Source organism: Siniperca chuatsi, linkage group LG9 (assembly GCF_020085105.1).
Source record: "Siniperca chuatsi isolate FFG_IHB_CAS linkage group LG9, ASM2008510v1, whole genome shotgun sequence".
NCBI lineage: Eukaryota > Metazoa > Chordata > Actinopteri > Centrarchiformes > Sinipercidae > Siniperca > Siniperca chuatsi.
Genome location: NC_058050.1, coordinates 2,546,768 through 2,568,083, shown reverse-complemented (window position 1 = coordinate 2,568,083; position 21,316 = coordinate 2,546,768). Strand labels below are relative to the sequence as shown.

At 40.3% G+C, this 21,316-nt stretch overlaps 2 protein-coding genes across 3 annotated transcripts in view; one reads left to right on the top strand and one right to left on the bottom strand.

Moving 5' to 3' along the window:
* The first annotated feature begins 1,284 nt into the window (after nucleotides 1-1,284).
* Nucleotides 1,285-8,219, top strand: hapln2 (hyaluronan and proteoglycan link protein 2). 2 transcript variants are annotated; one of them, XM_044207005.1, is made up of 6 exons: nucleotides 1,285-1,462; nucleotides 1,723-1,827; nucleotides 4,059-4,415; nucleotides 4,665-4,781; nucleotides 4,856-5,038; nucleotides 7,064-8,219. In XM_044207005.1, exons 1-6 carry the CDS (start codon nucleotides 1,429-1,431, stop codon nucleotides 7,339-7,341), a joined length of 1,074 nt encoding a protein of 357 aa, XP_044062940.1. In that variant the 5' UTR covers nucleotides 1,285-1,428; the 3' UTR covers nucleotides 7,342-8,219. The 2 variants fall into 2 exon arrangements, with proteins under 2 accessions (XP_044062940.1, XP_044062941.1); XM_044207006.1 differs by lacking the exon at nucleotides 1,285-1,462 and adding an exon at nucleotides 1,969-2,065 and having other exon boundaries at nucleotides 1,728-1,827.
* A 657-nt stretch (nucleotides 8,220-8,876) lies between these two features.
* bcan (brevican) overlaps nucleotides 8,877-21,316 on the bottom strand; it is a 29,593-nt gene continuing 17,153 nt past the window's right edge. The window contains 9 exon segments of the mRNA XM_044207277.1: nucleotides 8,877-12,269; nucleotides 14,164-14,346; nucleotides 14,457-14,601; nucleotides 14,745-14,827; nucleotides 16,840-16,998; nucleotides 17,126-17,236; nucleotides 18,693-18,905; nucleotides 19,636-20,424; nucleotides 21,288-21,314. Coding sequence (XP_044063212.1) covers nucleotides 12,145-12,269; nucleotides 14,164-14,346; nucleotides 14,457-14,601; nucleotides 14,745-14,827; nucleotides 16,840-16,998; nucleotides 17,126-17,236; nucleotides 18,693-18,905; nucleotides 19,636-20,424; nucleotides 21,288-21,314 — 1,835 coding nt within the window. The 3' untranslated portion in view covers nucleotides 8,877-12,144.

Below are 21,316 nucleotides of genomic sequence, written 5' to 3'. Positions count from 1 at the left end.
CCCTTGTGCCCGGGGCCACGGCAGCAGAGGAAACTAGAGCCGACACAGCTTCCTCTCCCACTGCCCCCAGAGCTATGCGGGCAATAACAAAGATGGCTGAATGCACACTATAGTCCACTTTGGCAACAGCCTTCTGGCAAAGGTTAGAATACACAGGAAGGCTTGTTGTCCACAGGGCTCAGTGATGGCTCATCACCGTATGCACTGTATGCTACAGTATGCTGTTTGACAGCAGGAGCCAATATAGTAGCCAGCATGCAGATTTGACATTTGTATTAGTCAAATATGGTTTAAAAAAACATGTTAGCCCTTGAGTGTAATTTTACTGAACAATTTCTCTTGTTACAGGAATTTTAAAAGGGGAGTCTTTTGCAGATAGCTGAAACAGTGGAAAATGAATGACCCTTGATTGACTCTGGAAAACAAGCTGATTTGTATTAGACTGGTGCAAAATACTGTTTTATGACTAGAATAGAGACCTGAATATTTTTTTATGTGTTTTGAACTGTTTCTTAGGGGTTAAAACTTTCAAGCATACGGCAGAACTGGCCATGGCCCAGTCCGTGATATCACACCAGGTGTTTTGCTTTTGACAGTGGCAGAGGTTCGCTTAGACAGTTTGGTTTGCTCAGAATCCCCAGAGATGTCTTGCACAGACAGGTCATTGTCCAATCTTGTCAAATCAGAAGGAATGGTGGAACGAGCGGACTAATTAGCTAATGAGCAAGCAAGGAAACCCGCTAGCGAGCAAGCCCAGTAGCTAACACTGAAACTAGCAAGTTATTTAGCCACTCAGTGCAAGACTCTCTTTCTTTTTTCCACTGGGTATGTGTGGTTCATGACATCCATCCCCTCAGGGACATTCAAGTATACTCTATTTGATTCTAAACTGTGTGTGCTAGCCTGAACCACAACTTTATTGATAGACAGCAGGTCACAGTCCACAAGCATATTTTTTTCGGGATGTTTAAAATGCAAAACATTCAAGCCATTGAAAGCAATGCAGTTGCTGTTTTCTACATCACTGATTTTACAAATAAAGATCTATTTCGTCACATTAAATCACATACACATACATTTTTTCCGTTCTCTTTTCATTTTGCCTGACTGAATGAGCAAAACGAAGAAGAAATCAGAGGAAAACAGGAAGAAAGACAGCATGGCAGACCTTCATATGGTCATCAACATCTGGAGCAGAGAGGACAACAATCCTGTTTACACACTGTTGACAACAGACTGGACCATATGACCAGAGTGAGGAGAGAGGGGGGGTGAGAGTGAAAGAGAGATGAACTGGGTACGACAGCTGGACACTCAGAGCTTGGACAGAACAGGGATAAACAGTAGCTTCTACTTCCCGAAGTTAGGAATTATCCAGAAATTCAGACACTTTGAAAGCATCGTCGTCATGTGGGACAACGCAGGAGGATGACCGGACAGCTGCATCTTCTCAACTTCACAGGTTTTAACGATTGTTTTTCTTCCTTTACCATTGCTTAGGTCAGACTAAGGGTAAAATACAGTTTGTAAATTATATGCTGACCTGTAATTTGCCATGCCATAAAATACAACAAGCCCATAAAACGTTGGATTATTTGCCAGATTTAATACAATTTCTCCTTATTGATGGAAACTTGTCAGGTGGTATGTGAGAACAAAGACAAAGTGTGATTGGTTTTCTATCTTAGCAAGAACTCTGTGCTGTTTTCTTATTAACTGTAGGAGCTGGAAGAGCGACTCCCTTCATAATGAACTGTGCAGTGATTCTTCTATTAATATCAACCTGCTTCACCTGGTCTTCAGCTATATATACCCCCAACAGAGCAGGTACAGTAATAACAGTGAATGTGATGATTGAGGTTTTGGTAATATTTCTGCAGCTAATGAATGAATGATGGCCAAGGAAGTGCTTGTCTGATCATCTAACTGCCCCTGAAACCCGCTCTTTCCACATCTTTCCAACAACAGAGTTGTGTCCGACAGTTTTTGTCACTTTCTGAAACTGACAATCCGACAGGCATGCCCGCTTTACGCAGTGACTGGCCAGGTGTGTGGAGGTGTGAAAGTAGGTGGGGTTTGAACTTCTTATCATTCAAGTTCTCCTTTTTTCATTCTTCACACAACTCCTTCCGTTATTTTTTTGTACGACACACTCATGAGTGCAACACAATGAAGGCCTCACAGGAGAGACTGTGTGCACTCATACCCAACCCGCCCTTTACACTGAATATGCAATTGGATAGGGCCCCACAAATCCTTTTTTTATATATAAAGAAAGTTGACCCTCTCAACGAAACTTTATTTCACCAGCAGAGTAATCACGAAGATAAAACGGTCAGGTCATTTAAAGGCAGCGTTATTACAGAATTGATCCTGACAGGCACTGCCATCAACAAACAGCAGGCGTCATGCATGTATGCTAAATAAATATCTGACAAGCTGCCCTGCATCAACCTTTCTGAATTGAAAAATATATTTTTTAATTCTTTGATCTACAGTACAATTAACGCCGCAAGTACAATTAACGCCATATGTAAATGAACCATTCTGTTTGCAGTTACAATATCAGAGGGTTGTCATGTTGTCCTCATGAAACAATTAATAGTTTCATATAGTTATATATATATATAGATAGATAGATAGATAGATAGATAGATAGATAGATAGATAGATAGATAGATAGATAGATAGATAGATAGATAGATAGATAGATAGATAGATAGATAGATAGATAGATAGATAGATAGATAGATAGATAAACTATATACATAGTTTATAGTTTTATTTCATAGTTCTCAGCTCCAGGCAAAGTAAGGAGGGCCCCCAAAGAAAATCTTGCCAAGGGCCCCCTGTTGTCTAGGGGGCCTGTGTGTACTGGTATCCCCATTTGTACATGCAAAAGGCACATCATTATTAGAGAGAGATCGGGGAGGCATTGGGATGCAGCTGGCTTCAGCAGCAGACATCCAGGCAGTGTTCAAATGTAGACTTGCTTAGACTGTCCTCCTACAGATGCTTTAATTCCATCAGATGGCTAATAGAAATAATAAATTACTTAAAAGGTCAATTCAAATTGAATCAGTGTTGCTACACTGCTGACAGTAACATGTTGGAAGGCTGCGCTCCAAAACTGGTATGAACCGGGTGTGCGTGGTTTCCACTCCATTTCACCATATCAAGCCCTCATGATACGTGTACCAACAGCACTGTGAACAAACTATTACAGACTATTAGAAACGTATTTCACATGGCTTGTTTCCCCACTCTGTAACCAGTGACACAGTGGCACAGTCAAATGGTGCCCAATCAAAGGCAAATGCCTAATGTGACATCAATAGGTGGGTTTCCATCCACCTATTTTTATGTGCATCTTCAATTTGTGCTTAAAAAGCATGAGTGGAAACGGCAAAAATTCAAAGAAATCTCGATGTGAGGTGGAAAAGTTGGTTTTCCGATAAAAGCAAAATGCGACAAAGTGCAATGGAAACATGACTTAACGATGACTTAAACATCCACTGAAGCTTCCGCTTAACTTAAGAGACGAAAAATAGCAGCAGACAAAAACATCAGATCTGTGTGGAGCGATGAGACTGTAACGTTCCTCAAATCCATACATGAATGCCATATTTCCATCGTGTTTTCTACGTTGATTTTCACCGTTTGAGGTTTGACTGGCGCTCATTTAACTAATTCATCTTGTTGTGCCCTATTCTTCTGCAGTGGTTTAATGGCACCCGACTGGACCAACTGTTTATCTTTAATAGTTGCATAACCGTAGTGGATGTAAACAGTTTAGTAGTTTTTGGTTTTGTGTGATTTGGGGTGAATTTTCCTTGAATGACCTTCTTTTTTGTATCAGGCTTGTCTCTAAATTGGTACATATAGGTATGGATACATACATTCTTTTCTATATTCTTTTATATTAATTCTAATAATAATGACTGATTTGCCTTACATTAAAGTGTTCAGAAAAATTATGCAGTCTAAATAATTAACTACATGACATAGCAATGACATTGGGTGGCACTGACACCTGCTGGATCATGTTTTACCCGCAGCACCCAAGAAGCTAAAGTACCTGCTTGAGCCACCCGTGTACGCTGAGGTCGTTGGCAGAAGGGGAGAAAACGTCACCTTGCCGTGTATCCTAAGAACCAAACCTAACCATTACAAAGTGAAATGGACAAAGCTGGAGCAGAAACACGTAGGGCTGGAGAACATTATCATGATTTTAAATGCACATGCCTTCAAGCCATACGGCCATCTTGGACCGCGGGCTTCTCTCCGGAAGGCTCACACCATGGACGCCTCGCTGCTGCTCAGCCGTCTTGAGCTGGAAGATGGCGGCAAGTATCGCTGCGAGCTGGTCAATGGCATCGAGGATGAGAGTGTGGTCATTACTTTGAGGATTGAAGGTAATTGAAGCAAAACGGAACATATTGTCTATTTAAAATGTTGAACTGAAGGAATGGGTCCCTATCTGGTGTCTGAAAATAGGATACAGGAGCAGCTAAACAAGCATTAAATCTGCTAACTGCTACTGGTATAAATCAAGTAAAATATGTGTTTGAAATGTTCTTACACAGTATTTATGGTTGGGAGTCACGTCTTTGATGAGAGATACAGTAAAAACACAAACACTGACAAATGGCTTCTGTTTCTAGGTGTGGTGTTCCCATATCAGAGTGAAAATGGCCGCTACAGATTCACTTTCCATGAGGCTAAGGAGGCTTGTGCTGAGCAAGATGGCACATTGGCCTCATTGACCCAGCTGTACAGAGGTAGGGTTTAATTCCAACCAATTGTTGTCTGCAGCTATATCAGCACTCTTAAATCTGCATGTCTCCTCCTGTAGCATGGACTGAGGGTCTGGACTGGTGTAATGCAGGTTGGCTTCATGATGGAACCGTTCATTACCCCATTATTCATCCACGGCCTGCCTGTGGAGGAGAGCTTGTCTCTGGCATTCGCAGTTACGGACCAAAAGATAAGAATCACGATCGGTTCGACGCTTTCTGCTTCACCTCCCAGGCGTCTGGTAAGGTCTGAGTTCCTTTGCTTGTATCAACGTTTAGTGTAGTTGCCTGACAGAAAAGTTGAAGCAAATTGTTTTAGAGTTTTAGTTTGTCCAAGGCAGAGTTGCTCTGGATCATAAAGAAAAAAAAAAAAGTAAATATCCGAAATTAATATAAATATCGAATGTAAATTTCCATAACAAATCTTATCTTAATCCTAATATTTTAGTCAGTTGCAGGCTGGGCCTCCTAATATTTGCTGCTGCTCTGCCCTGTTTGGTTTTAGTGGGATTAAAATTTCCTGCAGAGCGGAGATGTTTGTAACATAGAAATGGCTTCAGGTGAACATAATTATCCAATAAGTCCTCGGCTTGTAATTGCCTTCCAAACGACCCACATAAGCATTTTCTGATCTGATGCCTCTGTCAGAGCAACAATGTGGTTGGTCAGTCCCTTCAAAACTGTTCATATTCATATTACTATTTTCTATAAATAGAGAGTTAGGGTTTGGTTATGGTTTAGGCACAAAAACAATTTGGTAAGGGTTAGGGTTAGAGTCACGGTTAAAGGAAACCAACACTGACTGTTGGAAACGGAAAGGCAACAGTGGTCTGACATGTTAAAGTCACAAGCTTTGCACTGGGTGACATGTTCCTTCATTATCATGAACACACACACTGTAGTTTATTCTGACTCAGTCCCACACACACACCGTCCTGCTGCCCCAAATACTCACTAGAGGACCAAATGTCCTCATGGATTAATCCTCCGCTGAAAATAGTCCCCAACAAATGGACTATTTTCTCCTGTTTGAGTAACATTTGTTAACTACAGTGACCAGCTGTTTTAGGAAACTACTAAGGCTGTTTTTTTGTGAGCTGTTTTTAAAGTTTTCAGTAGGAACCAAGAGGGCTTGAGAGCCACAGACAGGGCAGGGAAGTCAGTAAGCACTGAAAGATATTAAAATTGTTGGTTTGGGTCTCAAAGTTATAAGAATCTCATCTGTAAGAATCTTTGCTGTGAATCATTTCACTGTATGATATTGTAGGTGGGTTTAATTTCATAATCAGTGTCACCTTCAATGCCCACATCAGACTTTTTCAAAGAAGTGCTAATAATTTCTGGAACAGAAAACAAACCCAGATTCCAGGAAAGTAATTAAACACCAGGCTGAAAAGCCTGTTTCACCTCTGACCACAGCCAGCATCACTGCAAGGTGTGTGGTCAGAAGTGTGTTCTGTTGCACTTGTAACCACACCCAACAGTGATGTCACAGAGTCCTGGAGTACACGTGCAGTTCACTGCAGCAAGGTGAGAAGCTAAACCACTTGAGGTCAGCAAAGACAAGATTTGCAGGGGAGTTAAGTTGATATTTAAAGATTTTGTTAGAAGTCAACTGACTTGATTGATTCACCACAACGCAGATTTTGTTCAGATTATTCCTCAGATTTTTGAAAATGTAGTCATCATTTGTGGAAAAACAAAAGCTCTCAAAGTTATAAGAATCTCTACTGTAAGAATCTATGCTGTGAATCATTTCACTGACATTGATTTATTTATCAATTTCATAATCACCTTCGATGCCCACATCAGACTTTTTCAAAGCATTTCTCATAATTTGTGGACCAGAAAACAAACCCAGATTCCAGGAAAGCCATCACACTGTGTGGAGTGTGTTTGGCAACGGAGCAGCACTGTTTAGTGTTTTGTGAAGAGAAGGGTGTTACTTTATTTCACAATAATCCTGTAGTGTTTCACTGCAGTGATGGTGAATGTCAGCTCTGTGTAGTAGCTACAGTGTGAGAGTGGGACTGACAGAGGACAATAAAATCTGTTGGTGAGACATGATGAAAAGTTCATCAGTGGGAAAATACTGGCAATCTGTCACTGGAAACTTCCACTGCAGCCAGAAAAATGTGAAAACGAGTTAAAAACAAAGGACTTGTCCAATTTTGAACAAAATACTATGTTGTGTTATATAAATGATAAGAAGCCACTGGATGGAAGTTCTCTGGGTATGTTTCCATAAATCTTTCTACCTCTCACAGGCTCTGTCTCCTACATATCGGGGGCTTTCTCCTTCAACCAGGCAGTACACGCATGTAAACGTCAGGGAGCTGAGTTGGCGTTGGTTGGACAGCTGTACTCCGCCTGGCGTTTCCAAAACTACGACCAGTGTGACGGCGGATGGCTGAAGGATGGCAGCGTACGGTTTCCCATCAGCACCCCCAGGGAGCGCTGTGGAGGCATCCCTGAAGCAGGGGTGCGCTCATTTGGATTCCCCAACAAGACGATGCATCTTTACGGCGCCTATTGTTATAGGTAGCCCAAAATAAAAACAAACACACTTTTTACATCAATCTCAACAGACCTGTGAGTCTAAACCTGAGAGGCCCAGATTTCACTGCACAGCACATACAGCTCCATCTGTCAATGGATAGTCCTGAGCAAGAAACCTCACATCTGAAGCTACAGACAATTACTGACAGTAGAACTATAAGGTTATATTTGAATATTTGTATTTTCAAAAGTTAATTAGTCATATAATTTAGTCATTCTTTGAGTGCTTATAAGTGTTATTTATTGAATTTATTTTTGAGTCTAATTTCTAAAACACAAGGCTCCATTTATAACTTGGTGGAGGCAAGACAGTAAATCCTGTTATAAAGAATTTTTTTCCAGGATGCGTGTAGTTTGTCTACCAGCTACCAGACTAATGCTGGATAAAATTTGGTTGTCGCTGGTAAACCACCATTTTCACTCCCCCAGTCAATCTCTCAAAATTAGTAATCATTTAAGAAATAATAGTTGGCCGGTAAAACTGTTTTCTATTTTGGAAGCCGCAAACTAGTTTAACTAATGGAAGAATTTGCAGAATGGAAGTAAATGGTATAAAACATGTTATACATACACAGTCATCTTGCACTAAACCTGTAATAACATCTTGACATTTCTGCATCGGGTAACTCATCGACGAAGGTATGGGCAAGTGAAACACGTTTGGCTAACACTGGGTCGATCACTGCGCCTGCCAGCGAGTCCGTTTAACACGAGTCTGAACTGCTTCCTGCGAGCTCGTTCAAAGAAGCTAAAACTCTGAAATGTAAATAACTCTGTCAGTTACTATAAAGACTAACTGGTTGATCTGTAAATGAATTAGGCCTACATGTAATTGCATGTATTCAATAAAGATATGTCCACATATCAGCGTATTGATGTGCCAATAAAATATCTGTGCAATAAGTTTGTTTGGAGGAAAAAATGACTCAGATCCTCATTTAGTCCGAAGCAGTAATTTGAGCTGTGTGTTCACTTCTTTCATCTGTCTTTTAAGAAGCTTCAAGATGTCACTCAATACCGCAGGGACAAGGACACACAGCGACGTAGGACAGACCAAATGCACTAAACTGATAAAATAGCTTTTCTGGAGCAGTGATGTGTGTTCTGACTATATGTTGTCTATAGTCCAGACGCCACCAGTCTGTGGGATTTTACATGAAAAACAAAAGGCACGGGTGTTTTGACGCGCATCATACGCCAACGGCTACAATGCCTCGAGAAGCAAATCGCTCACGGCCCGTATTAAATGAACTGGTGCTAACTTTGCTTAGTGGTGCACCACGTTCAGTGGGTCTTTATTACTTTGGCGACCTCTTATGGTAGTATCAAAAAAGACAGTTTAGTAGACAGTTAAAGGCACTCAATGTGGAATTCCTTTACTTCTCCAATAATTTGCAACGAGTTGAACCAGAATTCAATTAGAAACAGAATCAGAGGTGGTAAAGATCTGAACACAAATGGAGGTTGTCCACTCTGATGAGTTCCTCAGTTAAACCAAAAACAAAGACGTATTATTACAAATGGATTTTTACAAACATTTTTAATGTGTTAATTTTCATACAGTTAAATCAATAGACAATATGTAACATTAGTAAAAATTCAGACTACATTAAAAAAATTACATTTTATTTCTCCTTTTTCATTGGATCCATTTTTACTATATTATTTCTACTTTTACATTTATTAAGTATGTGTTCATTAGATCAACAATTAACATCACCTGCATTGTTACTGTCAACGTTTCTATTACAGTTCTAGTACAGTACTAGATGAGATATTGTTGCATCATCGAAATATTTGTTTTTCCTCATTAATCTCCGAAGAACAGCTGTCACCTCAGTGCCAGTGTAGAGTCGGCTAATCTAGATACATTTAACATGAAACTGTTTGACTAGGATCCTGTATGCTAATATACTTCTGGCTGAATACAGATACAGTACAGTTCATATTAGCAAACCATACAACAAAGTCTTAGAGACACCTGAATAAAAAGCACCAGAGGACGAGCAGAGTCAGTGATCCGCACTCTTAAAAAAGATGTCATGTGTGCACACAGATAGTCAGGTGGTTCAGCTTTGTGTGAGTGGGATCTGGTTTATTTCCCTGTTGGTAGCCTACTTTCTCTCCATCTAGATAAAAAAAATAAGAATTGAACTGAAGGTGATGAATCAGCCTTTTTTTCTCTCCAAGAAAAAAACAATGGTTGAAATGTCAGAAACATGTTTTGAGACATTCATTTATCACAATATCGGCTCACATTAAAGCTGCACTTAAAATGTGATGTATTTGAGAATAATCTTTTATCGACATAAAACACAGTGGCACTGCAAGCCAGGAGAAAGGTAACCCATTCACATCCATTGGGATGGCCATGGTTCAGTCTAATTGCCCACATTAACTTCAGGTGTGGCAATTAACTAATTAGGTGTCTTTTAAAAAGGAGTGAGTGAGCTCAACACCTACAGTACCAGAGATTCAGACCCCATTTCAACCTGGTATTAAAATATGATCTGTATTTGGATATATCATCCAAATAAGGAAAACTATGGGAAAAAATAATATATGTCAATACATATAAATTTCAAGTGTAAATACACACAGAACACATTTCAGCAGCCTGTTAAAAAGCTACAGACGAGCCGTTCCTCTGCAAAAGAAAAATAGGTAGAGCCCACACAACAGCATGACTATGAGAGACTCTCAGAGGACCGCTAAGACATGCAAGACCAGGGTCACACGACTGAGAGGGGTAGCCGAGCTAGCTGCTAGTGCTAGCAAGCATCTCCACTGGCTCTGATTTTCTTCTTACAGTATAAGACCATCTTCAGACCGACTCTAACCCTGCTTGATAAAACACAGCTCCTTTATTCATTTGAATGGGGCCCCTCCATCAACACAGTGGGGGTTCCAATGTAGAGGGCTCCGGCAAAAATACACAGGGTCATCCGGGAAAAAAGTTTAACCTGGCTCGGCTTTTGCCGCAACGCAATGCTGCGCCATCTGGCACGCCTCTGCGTTAGCCAATCATGTAAGCGGGCATTCAGACCGAAATCGCCCATAGGAAGAAGAATCTTGTTTACCATGTAGCAGGCAGACTGTACGGCTAGTTAGCTCGACTCACTCTTTTTATGGCTAACCAAAACACCATGGAGACCTCGGTCCCTCAAGACTGCAAGCTCCTCCCACTTAATTTGCATTTAGATGTAGGCAAAATGTCCCAAATTAACTACAACCCAATTAATAGCAGGTGTAAAACCAAAGGCATGTGATCAGATTTTGTTATCCAGATATAGATCACATGTTAATACCAGGTGGAAATAAGATCTTAGACTTTTATGTCAAAGTTGTGCAATTAATTGAAAAAGATGATTTCTGTGTTTAGAAGTCAACAAAGTTGAAACAACTGCCCGTCACTGTCATTTAAGTGTCAGTGTGCAATGTTTCCAAGTGCAGCTTTAAAGAGTAACTGCACCCAGATCAGTAATCTTGCTTGTGGTTATTACATTTGCTGTCTGAAGCTTGACACACATTAAACGAACACATCTTTTTCAAGAGTGCAGTCTGTGGGAAATTAAGTGTAGCTCTCAACACTGCTACAAATCCCGACAAAAGCAAAAACAAAGAATCTTCCAGATGTTAAGTAGAACAGGCTTTAGTGAATGTCAGACCAGCTGATGCTGAGAATTAATTCACACTTTGCTAAACTGCAAACTATCATGAACAGCAGTCTGTTACAAATATGTTAAAACACAGCGTGTATGGCTCCAGCAGTCAAATTCATGAGTTCAGCATTGCCACTAAACAGGCTGATTTTCATTTCCACAATCTTCACTTGAAAAACAGTTATGATTAGTTACAAAATGGCTGTTGCTTATGAAACTAAAGCACATCACACACTATTGTTACTTTTTGAGTAAGTAAAGTAAGTATGCAATAAATTTTATTTGTTTGTAAATATTTCTGGATCCTTTAACCCCCCCATATTCTGTTTCGTACATAAACCTTCCTATCACCTACTTGGTACTTGGTTTACATAATAGCCTATATTTGGTTTATTTAGTGTAATACAGACTGATAAAACATGCATTTATGTGATTAACTCGTATTTTAAGCATCAAAGTTGTCTCCGAGTCGTAGAAGCCTATTTATGTTGATAAATGAGTTTCTGCAAAGAAATTAAAACTTAGGGTTCATATGCATTTTGTAAATTAGATTTATGAGAATTCCATAAAAGACGTCCTTCTGCATAAAAGTTGTCCTTCTGTGTGAAAGTCAAAAGATAAGAGAGGATCTTGCAAACTGTCTGGAGCTAAAAACAAGAATGTCAGAAATCCTTTCAATCCAAAAAGGAAGTGGATGTTGATGTTTATTTATAAAAATCAACTGTTTAGTGTTTTGAACAGTGTGGGGGATCCTTTCATATCTCTTGATATGACTTATGTGTTTTATAAGAAAGTTACTTTGGGTGTCATCTTTTCCAGAGTTATCTAGATCAAGAAGCATCAGTCTTGGGTTGTTGTTGTTTTTTTGTTTCAACTGGCACAAATGACCAAATTCACCTAAAGCTTCCATAACTTTTTTTGACATGCATCACTTCCTCCAGCAGTGAAAAACACATATTTGGATTACATGACTGTAAGAACTGTGGCCTTGAGATGACTTTAATATGAACAATTCTAATGTATGCGTTTAACTTAATGCAGAAACTGGACTGGAAAGTTTTTGAGACACAAGGAAAGGGGGACGAGAGAAGGTGGAATATTGTTTAAAAAATAAAGGCAGGATGGCTTCAGACATTCCACTTAATGTCCCAGAACAGCGGCGCTGCCTTCTCTGTGGCTGTGCCCATGACCTCCATGACCGCCTCATGCTGGTAAGGAAGTGAGGTAACTGAGTCTTCTTCCATCGAATGGGCTAGAGAGAAAAATAGAAAAGTAAAGGATTACAGCCTTTACTATCAAGGAGTGGTTTTTTTATGAGCTGCTTATGTTCCAGCTCCGCCCGGTCTCCTCCACCGATTTAGCATTGCACTCCTATGACACTGTCAGACTCACGATCGACAGTTTAAAAAAAAAAAGATCCATTTCAATTTCCCTCCACGTTTTCTTCTTCCTAGTCACAACCTTACCCACAATGCAACTCGACAATTCGCATGTTTAGGTTCGAAAATCGGGTGTGTTATGCTAGTAGCAGCTAATGTAGCCTCAAGCTGCTTACCTCAAGCAGAGATGAGGAGCGGGCTACAGAGGTCTGGAGCTCACTTTCTAACTCCACACCCCCAGAATTGTCTCATTTTCAAACTTGTAACAAACTTTTACTTCTGAGTTAAAGGAGCAGTGTGTAGGATTTAGTGGCATTTAGCAGTGAAATTGCAATTTGCAACCATTTGGATACAGCTCACATCACCCTCCCCTTCCAAGCACGTAGGAGAAACCACGGTGGCAGCGTAACTCGCTAACTCACTTTACATGTCCACCAGATGCCTTCAGACTTTCCTTTAATTCCAGGTCCTGCCACTCCCATCTGCCCTGCAATCACCTCATTCCCTTCACCTGAGCTTCCACGCCCATCTCCCAACCCGCACCTCATTTCCTCATCAGCCCTGCAGCACATATACCAGCCCTTTTTCCCCAGGCAGTTGCCACATTGTCATACTGTAGTTGCTTTATGCATTTGCTGTCAAGCCACCTGACTCTGATGCGTCACCCTGTACCTGCCTGTAAGCCTGTATATATCTACGGTGTGGCAATAAGTCAAAAATCATCCTGTCTGCCTTGACTGTCTGCACTTGGGTACTTCCCTTGTTGCCAGTCTCCCTCACTGTTGTGACAGATGTAATTGCAGTTGCATGCATTCAGTGTGTGCTGTTGTCACACACTCTAATTCATGGCATGGTCATTGTAATTCAGTTTGTGTTGCAGGAACATAATGTAAAGTTGTGTTAATATACCATTCACAATTATTTAAGCGCCCATTTTACAAAGTTTATGAGATCTTGATTCAGTTTGGGTCATTTTGCCATGTTTACTACTTCGGCAATATACAGGAGTCTTCAGTACAGTACACTTCTTATTTCACACAGACTGGTGAGAGTGCATATTTGACTTGTAGTAGAGATTGGTGTGATAAATGTGTCACTGGAGCAGTTTTAGGCACAAAGAATTGTCACAATGCCAGCCAACTCTTAGTCACACATTCTCATGTCTGCTTTGTTTTCCCTGCCATATATTTCAGTAACTCTCCTGCCATTTCAGATCCTGACACCCCCTCCCACCCTGCAGTAACCCATTTTCCTGCAATTCCCCATCACCTGACCTCCCCCGCCTACCTGCAAACCTGTTCCCAATTTTCCCACCAGCCATGCAGTGTATATACAGAATAGCAGCCCATTGCCATTCACTCTTTACCAGATTGTCTATTGTGTTTCTGCTTTTGCTTTCCAGCCATTTGTTCTGCCTGTTTGACTTTGCCTGCACGATTCCCTCTCTGCCCACCTGACTTTTGCCCCTCAGCCTGATCCCTTTTGGATTCATCTGCCTACCTGGTTTGGCCTGTTTTTGGACCACGAGTAAATGTGAACTTTTACCTGTCCTGTCTCGCATAGCGCATCTGGGTTCAAACCTGTTTCTCTGCTGAGCCATTACAAAGAATTAACACTTGAGGTTTTTGATGTTGCATTAAATATTCAGGGTAATTCTATCATGAGGATATATTTGAGAAACCATGTAATCATCCACTTTATCTTACATTAGCTTGTGCTTGTTTTTGTCATGATACCTAATCAAGGCGAGCCAGTTAATGCACTTACTTGGCATGCAGGAAATCAGAGGCTCCTCCCATTGGCCACTGGGCAGGCACTTGATTACAGGACTCAGTTTCTGCACAAAACCCTCCTCACAGTAGTACCGCACCTTGGTGTTGGTCTCGTAACGCAACCGCTTCTTCCCAAACACCTTAGCATTGGGAACCTTGGGGGGCTCGCCACAGGATGCTGTTAGATGGAAGAAAAATGGAGAGACAACTTTTGCTTCTTAGATTCTTACCACTAGTGGTAATTTAAAAGACCTGAGAAAAGGTGCTGTTCAAATAAAGTGAGCTCACAAACACCCTTCTTGCAGGTGTAGGACAGGTGGTAGTTGCACGGCACATCGCTCCAGCTGCCGCCGTCATGCCACACCATCACTGCACAGTCCTCACCAGACAGGAAGTAGCTGTCAGGCTGGCCTCTGTACCAGTTCTCATAGAGCTGACACATGAAGGAAAAAGTTCAATTAAATACAGCTTCTTGAGTGATGATTTTGATGTTTTAATAACTGACTTAAGACAGTGAAACAAGACAGCTATAGGTACAGGAGCCAAATTAAATTTTCAGTACTCAGTAAAACTCACCAGAAGGTTCCCGTCTGACCAGCGGAAGTCTCCCTCAATGGTTCTGTCATTTAGTCCAATCCACTGATATTCTCTGTATTTGTCTAAAAATTAAAAGGTATAAGGACAGAAAATGAGAGGGATCACTGTATTGTAGCTATATACAGTGTGTACATATATATATATATATATATATATATAGTACAGTAAGTCAAATATATTTATAGCAACTTTCCACATCAGATGGCACAAAGTGCTTCACAATAAAAGATAAAAGAGAGATAAAATAGAGACAACATAAAAGTAATAATCAGATAAAAATCAATGGCAACACTTCACTTCAAGCCCCCCTTTTAGCATTTATAAGCAGTTCTGTATGTAAGTATTTAGAACACATGATAATGTAAGCAGATAGTATTTTTAATGTATTTGTCAACAACTGTAACTCCTCCTGTGGGCACCTATAAGTGGAGTCTGCTGTACAAACAGATAATGGATGACAATATAGTAAAACACAGTTCTAATAATATATAATATGTCCTCATAGAAAAACTTATAAAATCTTGACAAATACTAAAAATGTCCTTATAGCTGGGTACACCTACATTATAATGTGCTGTATACCATTTATTAAATGTTTGCATACTGATTGTCCACAGATTTTAAGGAGACAGTTCCAGAGTTTAGGAGCCATGACTTCAAAAGCACAGTCTCCTTTTAGTTTTGAGCCTGGAGCAACGAACAACCAACAAACCCTGATCAGAGCACCTCGGAGATCTGCTGCTGAGAGATGCACTACATCTCTAATGTAGGCAGGTGCCTGAACGTGGAATAAATCACAAGAATCTTGAATTGGATCCTGAATTTGATGGGAAAGCAGTGCAAAGAGAGACCAAGACCCAGTCAAGGCTGAGTCTGAGTTGACACTAAATGTGGTATTTTGTTCTAGTTTTGATTGACAGCTTAATACAGTTGAAAAAAAAATACACTTTTACATTGAAATGAGTTGATAAAGACTCCCATTATACAATCCTGCTTTTAGAATTCTTACAAGGTAAAGAAGTAAAGACGACTCCTTTACACTTGCTTACCTAACTGAACATCAGTCTATATGATCCAACTGCCCGCAGAGTAAAAAGCAGCCACCAGAGGAATGTCAGATAACTATCTCATCGCCTCGTTGCCAGAAGAAATACCAACACCAACTACAAAACCGTGACATTTACTCAGAAAAATGAAAGGTTGTTATTGTGTTTTGTCTGTACAATTTCAAGAGGCCTCGTTGTTAAAACAAACTCCACTTTGGATTTTTCAAGAGTCTGAATTGGAGGAATGTTAGGACAAAAGATCACCAGTCTGTTGAAGTGGTGTTAAGCAAAGCACAGAACCCAACTGCTCCAATGTTGTTGTGCTCATGATGAACGATTGTTTGCCCTGATGGATTGAATTTGTCAAGCAAATGTGTTATAGCTCTGCATGCTGATATTCGATAGCATACTGAAACTGCAAAACAACACAATCCTGAAAGACAATCAGTCAATCTAAAAAAGCGTGGTATGCTTTTTATAAAGTGGTAATCAATAATCAAAAGTGTACGCGATTCTAAAACACCACTGGTATGTGAGTAATGTGAATTAAACCAGTTTTTACAGCACAATATTATACAATATACAAAGTATCGTAGAAAAGGTTTCAGTCGTAGTCATCTGGACGCTGTTTTCAAAATCAAGACGTTTCAGCTCCCATCCAGAAGTCATTCTCAATTGTGAAAATGGTCTGAGAACTCAGAAATGTAAGCTACTCTGTGTTACTTAAGCCCAGCCCTCAGGAAGGAGTCTTCCTGAGTATCAGGAAGGATATTCCTGAGGATACTCAGGATGATATATTCTATGATAGAACACTCCTGGACGAATGAGGGACTACACCGTCAATATACAAAGTCATTTTCGTCACACATTCATTTGAAATGCAAGGTGCTGAACACATTTACTTGCTAACTAGCCAAGATGGACTCCAAATCGGTTTCCTGGGCTCCAACAAATTAATCTAACTCACAAAATCTGATCATTTTTGCCTCCAGATCACTGATCGAAGTGTGAAGTGAATGGTGTTTTACCGTTGATATAGTCCTGCTCCTCAGGGGTCATGACAGAAATGAGATGTCCACCACACATGCGACAGTGCTGCTCAGCCGCCTCCCAGCTCTGCCTCTTAGTAAAGTGACGATAACAAAAGCCCTGAAACTTCTCCCAGCCAGGCTCACATGCCTCCATGTCTGAACAGGACAGAGACAGAATGAAGGAGAGAGGAGAGAAAGAATATTAAGAAATTATTGAAGTATGGTCTTCTTGGTATTTGGATGATTATGTGTCTATATGTTTATGAAATAGTTGACACTGAACCTGTCTGGCACAAGTCTCCTCCATAACCGGGCAAGCAAAGGCACCTTGTTGATTCACCGTCAACACAAGTGCCCCCATTCAAACAAGGGTTCTCCAGACACGAGTCTGCAGCTATGAGAAGAGGGTGGTACTTATTAACAGAGCCCCAGACAATTCAAAGAAAATGTTTGATACATATTCATTATTCGGTATCTCAGACATCCAAATGATCTCTTTAAATAATACTATTTTAGAAGGAACTGTCTGGAGATGGACAATAACCTAACTTGTATTATTATTTATTTCATTAAATGTATTTGTCAGGGACCATGTACAAAAAACATGACTCTAATACTTTGTACCAGATTAAGCTACTAGCTATTTTCCATCTGAATGGAAATTATATTCCATATTGAATATGGGTTCTCCATATTTTACTTTCATGCCAACAATCTTTTATCAGACTTGATTGCATTTTTTTTGCTACAACACCAAGTGCATGAGTCCTGCACCCACACAAACAAAGTCAGAGGTTCTCAAAAGATCAAATACCTTTTTCTGACAGATTTATAACCATTTTTTAACATCTAATTTTCATATGAACTTGCCCTAACGTGAAGCACCAGCAGGGGGAGCTGTTACATCAGGTATTACTACATGTTCCAGTATCAATGTTAAAAAACTTTTTTTTTTTTTAGCATTGATGGCATGCAATGGCGTTTTGGTTTTAGGAATAAATAATATTGTAATAATTTGAAAAAATCGTATTACTTATGCAACAATGCAGTAAATGTGGACGTTTAAATAGCTTGTGGTGATAAAAGGAGAAAGGATCACAGTGGAGTGGTCCAGTTTGCCTCCCAGCGTTCTTCATTTCATGCTTGTACAACAAAGAACACATTTTGGAATCATAATGTTTTCTAACAATACCCAAATCAACTTAAAGTACTTTTTAAATAGACATAGCTATGTCCATTTTATCTTTTAAGTGGATAAACTAAACTGAAATGGCACGAGTGATCTCTATATTGTATTTTCACAGTAAAATAATATAAACTATTGAAGATGCAGCTCGGTGTTGATTTTTTCCAGCTGCTTTGCACCACAGTATGACTGAGCTGAGTCACACAAGACTTTTATCTTGCATGATCCATAAAAATGTCATTTTTCTTTTGTGTCGTCCTTACAAACTGAATGTGCATACGAAAAAAATCAAAGAAAGCCATTATAATTAGTAGCAATTTAAGACGTTTTGTCTTTGGCCTTTTTCAACATGAAGAATAGAATTGGTTATATTTCTCAAACAATCTAAAACTGGATAATAAAACTCTTCTCATGTAACACAGTGAGGAGCTTACTGTGGGTTATTCTCCAAGACTTAGTTCAAACCGGGAAGCTAATCTCTCTGTTGTGCTGAGTCAACTTGAGGCGTTAAATTGCAGTGTACAGTAAATCTCTCTCCTGATTGGGCATTTTCAGAGACAGACGTTCCCTCCCCCTTTCCAAATCAACGATTAAGCACCCCAACACCAGCTGTTGTTTCCTGTTATCATCAAATGCGCAGTACTTTGTTGTGGAGTCCAGGTACCTGAAATGCCTCCTTGTCTTGCAGCAGAAACTTTGGCAGCAGGCTGGGAGGCAGCCTGCTCCTCGCCTTCTTTTTGAAAATACTCTGGGTACATGGTGGGAGCAGTGACTGTCACATCACTGCTGGTTTCCTCCTCATCCGGACGCCATGTGCACATTTTAACTGAAGGCTCTTCTGTGCTGGTCTCCCCCTCACCTCCCTCTGATCCATATTCTGTTGAGACAGTTTCTTATATGTTTACAGGCTATTTCTACATGCAGACAACTCAACTTTAGGTGCTTTTCTGACAAAAGTATGTGGCTATATTGACAATTTCATGTTGATTATGCTTAAACTGAGTAAACACAAAAGGGATTTTAACTAATAAAATGATAAGCAAAATCTATTTGGTCTCTAAGAATTTGAAACAAAAAGATGGGCCTGAGGAAGGCTGTTTGTGCCGCTACGAGTGAGTTGTTACCCAGCTCTATTTTAACACGTACAAGCGTTGTGATACCATGAAATAGCTATCTGAATGAAGGCTTTTTAACTTTTTGCCAGAAGAGTGCCGTGGACCTTTCTTCTTTTTTGAAAAAGATATGAATATTGAATCTGCTGCTCCCTGTTTATTATTTAGCATTTGGGCTGCAAATAATTATTTTCATTATCAGTTAATGCCAATTATTTTCTCGATGAATCATTCAGTGTATGAAACATCAGAATACAGTAATACAAGTATGTGGGGAGTACTGTTCCAAAATGATCTTACATAGTGAGTGTCTTTGTTTAAAACGTTTTAACTACACCAAAAACAAACATTATGGCTTTAAGCAGCCTGAGAGTGATACATGTGGAACATGAAACTTTGATTAAGCAGCTGTCCTCCACAAAGCAGCAATCTACAAACGTTACAGAGACAGTGTTTGATCCCTGAAACAGGTTTTCGGTATTCCTTTAAACTCACCATTGTTGCTGCTGTTGGTGATCTTAGCCACTACCTCTTGCTCCTTAGAGACCGCATCAGATTCCTCAGCGACAGGAGGCTCGGCGCTGTATTCCCGATCAGAGCGAGACTCCGGCGGTGTGGAAGAAGAAGGCTCTGGCTCCCAGCCCGGTGTGAGGGTCAGATGAGGGATCAGTGTGATTTTTACATCTGATAGAGGCGGTGCATCAGTGCCAGCCTCACCGTCAGTTACCTCAGGAGTTAGGTGTGTTGAGAGAGTTGGATTTGTCAACAGGAGTCCTGGTTTCACCTCTGGGCTTTCTCCTGATGATTCACCTGATCCCTCTCTGATATCTTGTTCCCTCCCCTCTGGATCACCGTCTGTAATATTTTGGGTTGAGCTGAGGAAAACCTCTGGGTTTTCTCCTAATCCCTCCTGATCAAGTTTGTCCGGGGTGTCCTCCAGAGGTTCGGCCCCAGATGAAACATTGCTTTCGGGTATGAAGGTTATAATCTCTGGGGAGATAGCTTCAACCTCCACAGAAGGGGGAGACAGGGTTACAGATACAGGGGATGTCAACAAAGTGACCGGATCGCTGTTTGGGACGGGAGCGTCGACACTGGAGCCTGAGTCATCTGTGGCTGTGACCTCTGCTGTTGGCATTTCTGCAGGATGAATGTGTCCACTCTGGTTGGCTGGATCATCTGGTGCTGCCTCCTCTGAAGTGCTGTTGGATTCCTCATCACCATGACCGACTGGGATGGACAACGCTACAGTTACACCTGGGTGCTCTTCAGTAGGATCATAACCTGTCAAGAAGAGGGATCATCTGAAATTATATGTTAAAAACCTATTATCCTTTTCTGAAGCAATTTAGTTTGAAAATGGACAACTACAGCAGGAACTAAAAACAAATATAAGAATAACAATATAAGTCTATTGATGAAATGGGTAGAGAAGTAGAAAGAAATCCACAAAATATTAACCGGGTCATTGACAAGATGTGCAATAGAGGATGTGTATGCTGTGATTTGTAGACATTGTCTTTATATACCTACTACATTTTATATATTTGTAAGGATATGTTTTTATCCATGCTAGCAGCGCTGCTCTAGGCGTGTCGATGTTTGTCTGTCAGTCTGTTGGTCCAACACTTTGGTTCAGAGTGAAATATCTTGGATGGATTGCCATGAGACAATGATAGTCCCTGAAAGGATGGATCCTACTGACTTTGGTGATCCCCTGATTTTCAATCTAGCGCCACCAACTCGTCACATGTTTCACTTGGCAAAGATGACAGACACTGTCATTTATACTACACTTATTTATTTCCTGTCCGCCTTAGCTTTAGTTTGAGATCAACACTATATATTGGCAGGCAGCTTCATCCATAATAATACATCATAAATTGATTTATATTTTGTATTAATAATCTGAATCTGAGTAAAAAGTAGAAAGTAGCATAAAATCTAAATACTCAAGTAAAGTACTTGAGTAAATGTACTTAGTTACTTTCCACAACTGTCCAAAAGTGTTTAACATGCATTTTAACATGCTAGCTGTAAGTAAGATTCCTTACAACTTGGGAGCGTTCAGTTGGTAAATAAGGTAACTCCCATATGAATGTTGCATAACAAAGCCAAATATTAGGTCACAATAACAACAAACTTACCTGAATCAGACGTGGGGACCAGTTCAGGG

Coding starts and splice junctions, on each gene's coding strand:
- hapln2 (XM_044207005.1), top strand. CDS start 1,429: ATGACCGGACAGCTGCATCTTCTCAACTTCACAG. Junction 4,782..4,855: donor ATTGACCCAGCTGTACAGAG/GTAGGGTTTAAT, acceptor CTCCTCCTGTAG/CATGGACTGAGGGTCTGGAC. Junction 5,039..7,063: donor CTTCACCTCCCAGGCGTCTG/GTAAGGTCTGAG, acceptor TACCTCTCACAG/GCTCTGTCTCCTACATATCG.